General features: G+C 44.9%; 1 protein-coding gene and 1 pseudogene across 1 annotated transcript in view; one reads left to right on the top strand and one right to left on the bottom strand.

Moving 5' to 3' along the window:
• ERN1 (endoplasmic reticulum to nucleus signaling 1) overlaps positions 1–14449 on the top strand; it is an 83236-nt gene that overhangs the window by 21588 nt on the left and 47199 nt on the right. Inside the window, exon 2 of the mRNA XM_029212325.1 lies at positions 5072–5192. Within this exon, the coding sequence (XP_029068158.1) occupies positions 5072–5192 (121 nt within the window). The remainder of the gene's footprint in view (positions 1–5071; positions 5193–14449) is intronic.
• LOC114889244 lies at positions 10465–14435 on the bottom strand (annotated as a pseudogene).

Here is a 14449-nt window from a genome sequence, read left to right as displayed (position 1 = left end):
GCTCTTTACTGAAGACTTTTTTCTAAACAAAGTTATCTCAGAACTTGTTTTAGAAGGCTTTTTTTCTTACCTGAAATACAAGCAGTTGAGGTCATTAATGCAGGAGCAACTGACAATTAGCTGAGTTTAGAATATTAGAGAATGAAATTGTCGGCGACTACTACCTTTTAATCATCTCTGTATGAGCAGTTGGTAGCTGCTTTCATGTCTTTGTGGGAAATGCAGAGCAAGTGGTGCATTTTATGCAGTGGTGTATCTGCTGGACTTTGGGAAATCTTGCTTCATAATCAGAACATTGAACATGAGGATCCAGCCCCGGAATTATGTTTTCACGGGAGGGAGTTCTGGCTGAGCAGGGCGGCAGTGAGGACTGTTTTTACCACGGAATCAACATAAGTGAAATAAGCTGGTTTTACAGACACCCACTTCCCTGGCATCATCTGGTCCGAATTGCCAGGCTCCATGGTCCTCAGACGGGGCATTTCCAGAATTGTTATGTCAGGGTCACCTCGTGTGAGGGGACGTATGTGGCCAGACTTCCATGAGGACCAATTAGCTAATGGATATCTCGTTTTAGGCTGGACTAGATTCCCTGCCACTTACCTCTACAATGTCACTGCAATTACTTTTTTAGAAGTCACTGTCGAAGCCAGGAGTGTATAACCCACTTGTTTGAAAAATGAGTCAGATTCCAGGTAATCAACTTGAAACAGATCTGCAGGATCAGCCTTTTCTTTCTGCTTTCAGGCTCTCTGGAAACTAGTTTGCATAACCCTAGGGCCTGCTGCTAATTCATCCATTGCAGGGAAAAGGGAGCACCGACAGGGTGAAGGTGATATGCAAGGTCATTATTGTGAAGCAGTGTTTTTAGATGGTTAGGTACAAATAGTTCTCAGCTGTGCTCAATATCGCACATTGCATCTAGAAGCTTATTGAAGTCACGTGAGTTATAGCAGCTATATCTGAAAGCAAACATTTTCATGCTTTAAAAAACGCTGGGGGAAAAAGGCAGAAATTTTGTAATATTAATTTGCCTGATGAGAGAATAACGCTGTTCAGAGTGGCTCGTTCTAATTTGAAAATGTCAAGACCTTCAAAGAAGAGAAAAATCTGTCGGGTTGATAGGGTTTGTGACGTGACTGCGGACATTGTGATTCATTCAGCGCTCTCAGTTGCTAAATTCAACTCCTAGCCAAACCTGGTCTTTTTGAGATTTTTTAGAAGACTGTATTAGTTATGTGATTAGTGTTTTATTTCGAGTCACCAACCAACCATAGACAATTGCTCTTCCTGTGGTTTCCAAGATGCTCAAACAAGGCAGGTGGCTTTTGTTTCCACACTGGTAGTGGAGCAGCGCTGATATGTTTTAGTAACTATTGGCCCCTTTTAATAATATCAGTACTGTGATAAGATGTATTGGAGGCATTTAGTTAATTATAGTTGTACTGTAGGCTTTAATAACAGCAAAACTTTTCTATTCTGGACACACACTCTCTGACTGGGAGACCTCTGTGTTTCTAAACTTTTGTCCCTTGTTTGGTGGATATCAATGATCAAAGGTGATCAGGTTGCCTAATATCCTGAGGTGGAAAGTGCTTCTGGAACTTAGGGGCTCGCTGAAGCTCCTTTAAATCCCAGTTTGTCTTCCACCTGTTAACTTGTCCATCTCCTTTATATTTTATGAAAACTTCATTGCATATTACATGATCATATTATAGAAAATTTAGAAAATAGAGGAGAAAAACTATGGCTTTAATTTTACAATATTTTCTTCATCTTTTTTTTTTTCTATAGATATATTAAAAAATAGCTGTGTGTGTGTGTGTGGTGGTGGGGGTGGTTAGGACTGTTTCAGTCTCAAGGGACAGAAACCTAGTTCCAATGAGTTTAAGAGGGGAATTGATTGCAAGGATTAGGTGTCCATGGGCCCAAGGACAGGAGCTTGGCCAGGCCTGAGGAGCAGTGGAGGCCAGGGCCCCTCTCCCAGCCTTTCAGCCATGTTCCTTCTCAGGCCTCTTCCTTCCTTCCTCCCTCCCTCCCTCCTTCTCTCTCTCTCTCTTTCTTTCTTCCTTCCTTCCTTTCTTTCTCTCTCTTTCTTCCCTCCCTCCCCCCTTTCTTTCTTTCCCTTCCTTCCTCCCTTCCTCCCTCTCATCCAGCTTTTTCCACATGGCGGAAAACGTATCCGCAGAAATCTCCCAAGTTTAATTGCTTAGTACTTCAGCCACCCAGATTGTTCAACCCAACTCTGGTGTGATTCCCAAGACCTTAAAAATGGTTGTTCCGGGCTTCCCTGGTGGCGCAGTGGTTGAGAGTCCGCCTGCGGATGCAGGAGACACGGGTTCGTGCCCCGATCCAGGAAGATCCCACATGCCACGGAGCGGCTGGGCCCGTGAGCCATGGCTGCTGAGCCTGCGCGTCCGGAGCCTGTGCTCCGCAACGGGAGAGGCCACAGCAGTGAGAGGCCCGCGTACTGCAAAAAAAAAAAAAAAAAAAAAAAAAAAAGGTTGTTCCTAGGGTAACTATGTGACAGGTGGAGGAGATTTCTACCTGTTGGCACCCAGATATGCATACATCTTCCCTTTTCATTTATTCAGTCTTCCACTGCCCCCACCTGACTTCATGCGGCACCCCACATCAAGCTGCAGACCATTCCCCTTTCTCAGTGAGAGGCAGCCTGCCCACCCCTCCAAGTCCCATTTGGCTCCAGTCCTCAGTGATCGTCATAGGGTCACTGTTCTCCAGGCCAGGTGCTCCGGGTGATGTGTGTTCCTCTGGTTCAGGTATGAGCAGGTCCAGATGAGGCTTGTCACCATCAATACCCTGTGAACTAAAATAATTTTAAAACCCCCGAAATAGTTGGTGTATAAGACCTTTGGATTCTGCCTAGGGCAGATGCTACCCTTGGGGCTTCCGTTTTCCTAGCCAGGTTGCACTGAGACTGATTTCCTCGTTGCAAAGGTGACGTTAAAAGCAGACTCTTCTTCTTCATCCTTAAGGCTTTACATGGAGAGTAGACTCAGCGGGTAGGGGTAAGGCTTGCTGTTGTTTCCCTCATTCCAGGTGAGGAGCCCTGGCCCTGGGCAAAGTGGAGGGCGGAGCTTCTTCCCCTCTAGGCCAGACACGTGCAAGAGGTGAGAGGAAGTTCTGGCAGCCGCTTCGCCCCCTTGTCAGGGGGTTTCCACTTTGGAAAAGGAATGCAAGGACTGGAGTGTTTGTCCTGCCACCTCAGGCTGCCCTGGAGAGAGCCATTAATTGAACTTTCCCTTTTGAAGGATTAACTAGTGTCATCCTGGCTTTTACCAAGAGTGACCAGGTATTTTGGGATCAGGCTTCCATGCAGAAGTAACCCTCCAGTCTCTATGTTCTGTGCTAAAAGCCAGCCATACTCCTATATTTTAAAAATAGCATTTGTAACAAAATTCAAACTGTCGCAGTGTAAGCAAGTTGCATTGACCTATTATTATTATTATTTTTTTTTGCGGTACGCAGGCCTCTCACTGTTGTGGCCTCTCCCGTTGCAGAGCACAGGCTCCAGACGCGCAGGCTCAGCGGCCATGGCTCACGGGCCCAGCCGCTCCGCGGCATGTGGGATCTTCCCGGACCGGGGCACGAGCCCGTGTCCCTTGCATGGGCAGGCGGACTCTCAACCACTGCGCCACCAGGGAAGCCCCACCTTGACCTATTTTTAATTCAAGACCTACAGGAACCAGCTGATTGGTGGGACAGTATAGTGACAAAGAAAGAGAAAATCTCATTACAAGGTAGCATTGCTGAGTGGGCCCAGACCTCAAAAGGGTGTTGTCCTAGGAAACTGTACCAGCTATCACCTGCTCATGTGTGTGTACACGCACACACACACACACACACCCACAGCTGCTCCCATGGAAACCATGTGGATGAGTGTACTGTTCCTAGCAAAGCTAGAGGACGACGGGCAGGCAAAAAAAAAAAATCTGTCCAGTATAATTATAACCACAGTGCACATTAAATTTTGGATTCTATATTTTTCACATGATAACATATGCAAGCATTTTTCTATATTATAGATTCCTTCAAGTGCTATTTTAATAATTACATAATATTCCATTGACTTTGTCATAATTTGTTTCAACCATTTAGAAGTTCAGGTCTTAAAAAAAAAAAATTGAGGTCTTTCCTGTTTTTTGTGTTTTTAAATGGGCTGTAATGAGTAACGTTGTGCAAAGAGCTTTTTCCACATCCAGAGTTATTTCTTTAGGATGTAGAAGTGGAACTACAGGATGAGAAATATGAGTACTTTTATGCTTTCCAGAAAGGTTGCGCTAACTTATCATTTTCATTGCCAGTCAACGATGGATGAGAAAGTGAATTTCACTACCTTTGGCTATTTTCTGTAAAATATTTTTTTTAATTCATTAAGCATAAGAACATTTTGATTTAAATTATATTTTGATTATAAGTAAAGAATAATTTGGATTATGTTTTTTATACATTTTCTTTTATAACATGTCTCTCTCAAAATCTTGGTGTTTTATTATTATATAAACTCTTTATGAGTTTATGAGAACTGTTTTTCCTATTTTGCTTTAAATATTTCCCCCCAATTCCCTGCCTTTTAAAATTTCGTTAAGTGCGTGTGGGTGTGTGTAGGTGTGCTGGCGTTCTTGCAAGATGGAGTCTTGCAAGATAACCAGGTTTTAGAAGGTAAAGTATAACCAAGAGAAGGAAGTCAGTTTGAAAGCTGAGCATACTTTCTCTGTTTCAATGGAGGCTGGCCTTGGATTCTTTCAGAATCCCCATCCCTGACGTGTTAGGTCATAAGCCCGTGTGCAGGAAGGATTGCTGCTCAGATAGAATAAGGCAACCTGGTTCTAGTCCTGACCCAGCTGTTGTCCAAGATGTTGTCCGTCTTGTCAGTTCAGCAGCAAACCTTGATGGGAACTTAGGCTCGCCAGCCTCGGTTTCTTCATCTGTAAGGTGGTGGATTTTAGAAGGATAACTTTTGGGGTAAGGGAGGGGCCTGTCTGTGATTGTACATGCCCAAGGTGAGGACTCATATTGACCACATAGATTCTTCTACCTCTCATTGCAGATTTTTGGAAGTCCCAGCACTGTGACACTTCCTGAAACCTTGTTGTTTGTATCAACCCTGGACGGAAGTTTGCATGCCGTCAGCAAGAGGACAGGCTCAATCAAATGGACTTTGAAAGAAGGTAATTTAGATTTAGTCCTTGGGTAACATGGACATTTGCTCAGCTGCTTCCAAGGAAACATTCCAGAAAAAGAGAAAAACAGTTATACATTATTTAATAAAATTAAAAAGGATAATGGAGTCAAGGAGAAGAGAGGGGTTGCACTCAAAGGGTATGTTTACAGCTTGAGTTGTGATTATCTGCTAAGTGTATCAGTTGAGACAAGCTATATCTTTCTTCTTCTTATTATTATTTTGCTTCTGTCTGGATTTCATGTCTAAATGGCTCTAGGCTTTTCTATTAATAGTTCTGGCTAGTTGGTCTTTAGGAAGACATGCTGCTTTAAATTTTTTTTTGAGTTCTAATGATTAGAATCTTGTAATCATAATTACAAGAAGGTATCTTCTCTAACCTCAAATTACTGATTTGTTTTTATAGAGGCTGAAATAACTGAGGGCTGTGAGAGTTGACATTCATCCAAGTTAGTCACTTTATTGGCTCTTTACATCAGGGGAAGTAGAGGACTAAGCTTGTCTCTCATTTAATCTACCGTGCTTCCATTTTATGATCTTGGCTTCCTGGTGATGGTTGGCAGCGTGGAGTCCCAACAGCTGGGAAATTGTATTCAATTCCCAAACTAATCCTCCCTGATAAAAGCCAGGCAAATCCCAGGATTGGGGGCTTCAGAGTCATCTCTGTTATTCAGTCCTGTCATAATTCTCTTTTGTCCCTAAATTCAGGTCTGACCGGTATGTTCTCTTTCGTCACTAATCTGTGACTCATTATTCTCATGAGCACAACAAGTGTTTTCCCTCCATTAATAAAATGTTCCAAAACAGTATTTTACATGGAAAAATATTGGTGTATATCAGAAGGTCACACATCATCTTGTCAATTCAGCAGCAAACATTACCATCCATAGATGCTGGCAGCTGGGGTACCACAGACTGCCCTCCCTCACCTGCTGGGCCTGCTTGGATCAGCAAGGACTTTAAGTGACGGAAAGGACCAGGTCTCTCAGAAGTGAGGGGCCACAAGAAGATGGGAGAGCCCAGTTTTGGCAGTGCCTTACAGTCTCCCAGAATATTACCTGTGCTCTTTCTCCTCGTGTTTATGCAGAGTTCTTTATATTTCAGAATTTCTGACTTTGTCCAGAGATGAAAATCAACAAGTCACAAAAGGATTGAGATAAACATTTTCACTGTTAAATGGTAGGGCTGTTCCCTCAGTTTCAGTATTCCCAGGCAGGGCATTTTTGCCCCCAAGCCACTTCATTTTTCTGTTTTGCTTTCCCCTACATGTATTGTTTTAAATTGATCTCCAAGTCTTAATTTCTGCAAGTAGCCTCTGCTCTGTCCAACAAAACTGTGTCCTGCCTCGTTTGTTACTTAGCCAAACATAAGAATTAATCTGGGGACTTCCCTGGTGGCGTAGTGGTTAAGACTGCTTGCTCCCAGTGCAGGGAGCCCGGGTTCGATTCCTGGTCTGGGAACTAGATCCCACATGCATGCCACAACTAAGAGTTCGCCTGCCACAACTAAGGAGCCCTCCTGCCTCAGCTAAGACCTAATGCAACCAAATAAATTTTAAAAACTGTTTTTAAAAATCAATCTGTTCTGTTCTGTAACTTAGAGCTTAAAGAATTTGCCTCCTTTTAAATTTAACACATGTTTAGAGAACTTAGTCTGTGAAAGATACTGTATGGGGCACAAAAAAGAAAAAGACAGCCCCTGCCCTCAGGGAGCCCATAGTCGGGAGGGAGAGATGACAAGTACATAGAACTTCAACCGGGAGCAGCCTTGTAACCGCCAAAGAGAGTGCTAGGAACTGCTGTGAGCCCGTGTCCAGCTGCGGGGGCAGGAAAGGCTCCAAGCATTGGAGCTGAGCCTTGGTGGATACATTGACTTTCAGTCGGGAGTGAGGCCTGGCAAGGGGCAAAGGAGGCACCAGGTCTGGGGTGTGGGCACTGGTCCGGTTTGGGAGGAGCTTAGGGATGGAGGTGGAGGGAGGGAGGCAGGGGGAATATTGAGCCCTGTGGTAGCTCTGAGCCATTTGTACTTGAGTGAACAGGAAGTTGGGAGCCATTGAAGCGGCTGAGCAGGTGAGTGACTCAGCAGGTGCTCTGCTTCCAGATTAATCCAGCAGCAGTGCATGGGGTGACTAGAGACGTGAGACAGACCTGAGAAAGAGGGGCAGCGGGAAGGGAAGAGGTGGGGAGGATGAGAGGCGTGCCAGCAATAGAATCAGGAGAATCCAGCAACTGGTTAGGTAGGCAGAGCAAGGAGGAGATAAAAGACACTTAAAGGCAGAATTAGAGAAAGCCGATTAAGGCCTAGTAATTTCAAGTAATGAAATTCAATTCAGTGAAATTTCAATATGTTCTAAGTCTCACTGTTTTTCTGAGAATAAATTGGCTTATTTTAGCTAAATTCAGCCCCGGGTAGCTGCTCTGTCTCTATTTCTATACAAAGATTAAAGATGGTAACATATATAGAGACCCTGAGTTTTCAATTTAATTTTAATCTTGCAATTATAACTGAAGATTTCAAAATTGGTATTTCTAAACCATTAATACGTAAGTAGATTATTAAGATATCCAGATACTGTTGTAGACCCTGAGGATACAGCAAAATACTTGCCCTCATAGAGCCTTCATTCTATGGGGCGAACAGATACAGAGATAAAGTACATAGTGGTAACTGACAAAGGATTAATCTCCAAAATATACAAGCAGCTCATGCAGCTCAATATAAAGAAAACAAACGACCCAATCCAAAAATGGGCAGAAGACCTAAATAGACATTTTTCCAAAGAAGATATACAGACTGCCAACAAACACACGAAAGGATGCTCAACATCACTAATCATTAGAGAAATGCAAACCAAAACTACAATGAGGTATCACCTCACACCAGTCAGAATGGCCATCATCAAAAAATCTACAAACAATAAATGCTGGGGAGGGTGTGGACAAAAGGGAACCCTCTTGCACTGTTGGTGGGAATGTAAATTGATGCAGCCACTATGGAGAACAGTATGGAGGTTCCTTATAAAACTAAATATAGAACTACCATATGACCCAGCAATCCCACTACTGGGCATATACCCCGAGAAAATCATAATTCAAAAAGAGTCATGTACCACAGTGTTCATTGCAGCACTATTTACAATAGCCAGGACATGGAACCAACCTAGATGTCCATCGACAGATGAATGGATGAAGAAGATGTGGCACATATATACAATGGAATATTACTCAGCTGTAAAAAGGAACGAAATTGAGTTATTTGTAGTGAGGTGGATGGACCTAGAGTCTGTCATACAGAGTGAAGTAAGTCAGAAAGAGAAAAACAGATACTGTACGCTAACACATACATATGGAATCTTAAAAAAAAAAGGTTCTGAAGAACCTAGGGGCAGGACAGGAGTAAAGACGCAGACAGAGAATGGACTTGAGGACAAGGGGAGGGGGAAGGGTAAGCTGGGACGAAGTGAGAGAGTGGCATGGACATATATACACTACCAAATGTCAGATAGCTAGTGGGAAGCAGCCGCATAGCACAGGGAGATCAGCTCGGTGCTTTGTGACCACCTAGAGGGGTGGGATAGGGAGGGTGGGAGGGAGACAAAGCAAGAGGGAGGGGATATGGGGATATATGTATATGTACAGCTGATTCACTTTGTTATAAAGCAGAAGCTAACACACCATTGTAAAGCAATTATACTCCAGTAAAGGTGTCTTAAAACAAAAGTACATAGTGGTGATAAGAGCTGTGGAGGAAAGGAAAGCAGGGAAGTGGAACAGGGAGTGCCAGGTAGCTGGGCTGAGGTGGGGTGGGCGGGGATGCAGTTTAAAACTGGTACCCGCACTGAGAAGGTGCCATTGAGCAAGAACCCTAGGGGGCAGGGGAGTCTTTAGGCAGAAGGCATGGGTTTCGGGGGGCAAAGGTGGGTGCGGTTGGCAGGGAGAAGAAGGGCAGAGAAGTAGGAGTGGCTGGAATACAGTGAGGAGAGGAAGGAGAGAAGTAAGAGAGGAACTGGGAGGCCAGTCATGTTAGGGGTGCAGTGCTCCCTTAATATGTGTGTGTGTGTGTGTGTGTGTGTGTGTATGAAGTACAGTTGACTTACAGTGTTGTGTTAGTTTCAGGTGTACAACATAGTGATTCAGTTTTTTTTGCAGATTATATTCCACTATAGGTTATTATAAGATACTGGGTGTAATTCCCTGTGCTATACAGTATATCCTTGTTGCTTATCTATTTTATGTATAGTAGTTTGTATCTATTAATCCCATACTCCTAATTTGTCCCTCCCCCAGCCTACCTGTCCCCTCAGAATATTTATTGTCCCCACCACTGCCTGGACCACAATTTATAGACAATAACCTACATATGCACACAGTTTTAAAAAGAAATATATTACCCAACTGGTAATCTGAAATAATAAGAAAGTAGTTTTTAATTACATGTATGTAATTTAACATGTAAAGGCTCAGACACATACTGATACATACCGACACTCCCCCTGTGATTGAATGCTGTGCCTGTTAACACCGACTAAGAAAAATGCAGACTAGGATGGTGGCTGGATTACCAAGATGGTGAACAATTCTCATAATATTCCAAACAAAAGAAGTACATCCCTACTTGATTTATACAGTAGTCACATTTTGAGAAGATTCATTGTGTAAACTTGTGCAAAAAGTGCTTTTGTGCTCCTATATAAAGCAGTGTAGGTTGTACACCCAGATAATTATTAAAGGTTTTTGGCCCACGTGAGTGTCTGGCAGGACATAAGAACAGCCTGCAGATATGGGGCAGTTTTCAGCTCTGCAGGGCTACCTAGGATTCCTGGTCCCCACCAGGAGGGCCCAGTCTCTGAGACCACCAAGAAATGCCCTCACAGATTTCCTGAGCACTGCCTGTCGAGCAGTGCCCTCCCCAAGGAGACCACAGGTATAGGGCCTGGTAACGGGTGTTAAGGATGTTGTTTTTTTCAAAGCCATTGGAGGAATCTGAGCAGAAGAGTGATATACCCTGCTGTTATGGACTGAGTGTTTGTGTCCTCCCCACATTCATATGTTGAAGCCTTAACCCCCCTCAATGTGATGGTATTTGGAGGTGGAGCCTTTGGGAGGTGATTGAGTTTAGATGAGGTCATGAGGGTGGTGCCCCCATAATGAGATCAGTGCCCTTATAAGAAGAAGAAGAGACCAGAGCTCACTCTCCCTCCACCACATGAGGACACAGTGAGAAGACAGCTGTCTGCAAGCCAGGAAGAGGGCTCTCACCATAACTCAGCCATGCCGACACCCTGATCTTGGACTTGTAGCCTCCAGAGCTGTGAGAAATAAATGTCTGTTGTTGAAGCCACCCAGGCCATGGTATTTTGTTATGGAAGCCTGGGCTAAGACACCTGGCCTCTACTTTACAGGATCAGCAGGTGCTGTGTTGAGGCTGAACTGACAGGGCCAGGTGGAGGCTACTGCACTGGTCCAGGCAAGGGAGGACGTGGGCTTGGCCCTGAGTGGCAGTGGGGAGTCAAACTCAAATGGAAGAAACTTGCCGATGCTAACAGACCCCTTTAAGTCATCAAACTGGGGTTCTGTAGAATATATACCTGTTACTCCACTTCATGGTTTCCTAACTGTTTACTTTTTTCAGGGGCCAACAGACTGGGAGTGTTTTTGGCAGGTGCTTTTGTTCCTCAACCAAACATGTGTCGCTCTTCCCAGAAATGGAGATTTCTCACACCACAGCAGCAGACTACACTTAGTACAGAAAATGAGTTTTATTTGTTTTCAGAAACTAATTTGAGTCCTGGCATTTTACCTTAGGTGTGATCCTTGTAAGCTGTGATTTTGTAACTGTAGCAGCACCACTGTCTGTCTCTGAAATGTCACCAGTGAACATGGCTGAGTGTGTTTCATTGCTGCACTCCCAGCCCAAATACCAACTGAGAATGTTGCTGTCATGTTTTGTGCTAGATTCATTTTACAAAGCTTGCCTTGGCTTGGTGGAGTTAAAGGACTTTCTTCGGTATTGCCACGGCCAGTTTAGGGCTTCTTACACTCCCCTTGGAATACCAGTTAATGCTAAGTTTGACTCTCAAATCTTCATCAAATTGCGGCTTATTCTGTAGCAACCCCACTCCCATTTCCTTCAATCTCCTTTCCAGTAATGGTAGGTATGGAGGACTGGGCCTAATTTATTTAGTTAGTTATTTACTTACTTATTTTTTTGGCTGCGTCGCGTGGCATGTGGGATCTCAGTTCCCCGACCAGGGATCAAACCCGTGACCCCTGCATTGGAAACCGGAATCTTAACCACTGGACGGCCAGGGAAGTCTCGGACTGGGTCTAATTTAGAACCATTCTTTACTAACTATAAAAATATGCTGCTCTCCCAGCCAGACAGGTCTAGACTCCTGAGATGTCCCCTGAGTGGTTAATATTGGAGATTTCTTATGAGGGAAGGATTAAAACAAAATTAGTTATTTGAAACTTGAAGAAAATCTTCCCGCATGACTTTCTAAAACCATGTGCCTCTTTTCATAATTCCTACTTGTGCTGACAGTCATGGTGCACCCAGGCTAGAAAAGAGTGATGCTCTGCCCCTTGGTCACCACGTCCTGTCCCCTGGACTCATGAAGGGTCTCCCAGATCTGACCACTTCTCCCTGTCCCCCTTGCCGGTGTCTCAGCCCCGCTCTCGACATCCACCTCCTGGATCCACGTAACAGTTTCCTGACCGCCATCCCTGCTGCCTGCCTTATGCTCCCATTCACCCAGCACGCAGCCCTTGGACATACCCTCTAGAAGGATTACTTGGACCGTGCTGCACCCCCTGCTGAAATGCGCTTGGTGTTGTCTGGAGCAGTGCTACTCCGTGTGTGGTCTTCCCACCCCTGTTCCTTGTCCACGAGAAGTACAAAAAGGGAGCGTTAGCCTCATCCATGGTGGGTTGGAATTTTCAACAGCTGGCCCTTCACCACAGTTAGTTTGCGAAGCACTGGACCCCGGGGTGGAGTCTGAGCTCCTTAGCACATGTGCAAGGCCCTTCCCAGTCGGGCTCTCACCCCCCTCTCCAGCCTTAGCTGCTTGTTGCAGCCACGATATCCTCTCCAGGTCTCGGAGACATCGGGCCTTTGCTTATGTCCCTTCCCTGCCAGCAGCCTGCAGTGTTGGGCAGGCCGCTGTTTATCCATTAAGACCCCCTTCACATCTTACCTCCTGGACTCCTGCGGGGTGAGAGCCTCCCTCATCGAGCTCCGGGGGCACTTCATTGAAGCCTCTCTTATGACACTTCCTGTTTGCTGTGAATTTTTTTTACATTTGTCTTCCTACTGGACTTCTAATTCCTTGAGGGTGGGGTCTCTGGACAGCAAGGGATGCTCTAGTAAACTTCTGAGACACCCAGCACTGACTCAGGTCCCAGGTAACCCGGAGAAACAGGTGAAGCTGGGCTTTGCCTCCTCAGGATGTACTGTCATGGAAGGTTCCAGTTCCTGATCTTGAGTTGCACATGGCTTGTTGTGACTTTCTGCAGTTGGTTTTCTGTCCTGTCCTTCAGGCGGTGCGCACGTTCCCCTGAAGAGTCCAAGATGTGCCCTCAGAGGTGTGAGGGAAACATGAGAAGGGGAGGTTGTGAAAGGGATGACTTTTCATTAGTAGTTCTCATCTGTTTTCTCTTAAGGAATTTTCTAGGCTTAAGATATGCATCACTACCTTTCCCCCTCATTGCTTAAGCACAAAAAAGGTGTTTATTTGTTCTCCATTGTTTCAGAGGACTGAAAATTAAGTTTTCGAGAGGGGCTGTGAGGGAGGCCTGTTTCTGCGTTTGAGTCTCTTGAAAAAGTATTTTCTCTCTTTCTCTTTTTTGTGTTTCATATTTTATGACAAACGATTCTAAACATATACAAACATCGAGATAATTATATAATGAAACCTCTTGTGCCCATTACTCAGCTTCAGTAAGCACCAGCTGGTACCCAGTCTCGTTTCTCTGTACCCCCATTCACGTCCCTCCCACACACCTGGGATTTGCTTCAGAACAATACGTCTCACCGTCCGGAGGGCCTCATAAATGGCAGTCATCGCGCACAGTAGCGTAGGTTTCCGCTCCAGCGGATGTCCTCTGCAGCGTTGCTCGCGGTGCATCGGGATACGGCTGTGAATGTTGAAGCACACGATAAAAGGCCAGTGTGGGCTGTGACTTAGTTACTGTTCTCTCGCTCCTCTTTGGATGAACACTCCCATGGCTCAGGAATGAACTCTGTGAAGTTAGTGACACCCTGAGAGGCACTGGGGCCTAGTCCCAAGCATTAAATTGTCTTATCCTCCTTCACGCTTGGTTATAGTTTTAATTCCTTCACAGCTGGTTATAGCACGCAGTGTGCTTTTTCAGGCCTGAGTTACTTCTGCCGAGGTGAGGATGAGTAAGACCATAGAGTTCGACAGCCTTCGGTAAGGGTGGTTTTTCAGATGACGTTGGTACTTCTACAGGATCGTCTTTGTCACACATGACGTTTGGTGACTTACAGAGATTACCCTGCAAGAAAACTCATAGTATCTTGCCCCAGTTCTGATGAGATTTGGAATTTCACTGTGGATTTTAGGAGCTTCTGATTAGATGTCCATTTTATTTTATTTATTTTTGTTACATAACCTATGCATCATAGGCTAGCAGCATTTCAAATGGTGGCACTTCTACTGGTCCTTCAATTCCTTCAGTCTTCTGATGACAGACCTTACTGTGATGGCAGGTGGTATTGTAGGTCCAGGCACCGCCAGCTACCGTTTTCATGCAGGAACCACAGTGCCAAATGCCCACAGCTCGTCTCTTCATCTTGGTTTTGCCACGGAAGGAACAAGTGTACTTGGCGTGCTGGCTGACTTCAATTTTCTTCACCATTTTCCTGGGGGAGGCACCGTAAGGGGTCCCATATTTACCCACGATTCCGACCTTCTTGGTGCATTTAGCCATGTCGCCATAACCTAGGTCCAAGCCCAGAGAGCTAGATGTCTTATTTTAAAATGCTGTCCTCAAGAAAGCTGAACTTCGAGGAACATTTGAGACTTGCCACCTTTCAACTTAGACCTAACAACTTTAACGGGAGTTCAAGGCGCAGGTAACCAAAGTTCCTTCCCTCTGGAGGGAGGAAATGAGGATTCCCTGATTGGTTCACTTGAGTGCATGAACCATATTGGGGAGACTTAAGTTTTGAGTTAAGGGTGTGTGTGTGTGTGTGTGTGTGTGTGTGTGTGTGTGTGTGTGTGTG

Source organism: Monodon monoceros, unplaced genomic scaffold, assembly GCF_005190385.1.
Source record: "Monodon monoceros isolate NGI ecotype Baffin Bay Population unplaced genomic scaffold, NGI_Narwhal_1 Super_Scaffold_9, whole genome shotgun sequence".
Taxonomy (NCBI): domain Eukaryota; kingdom Metazoa; phylum Chordata; class Mammalia; order Artiodactyla; family Monodontidae; genus Monodon; species Monodon monoceros.
Note: the sequence above shows the minus strand (reverse complement) of the source record. Positions and strands in the feature narration are given on the sequence as shown.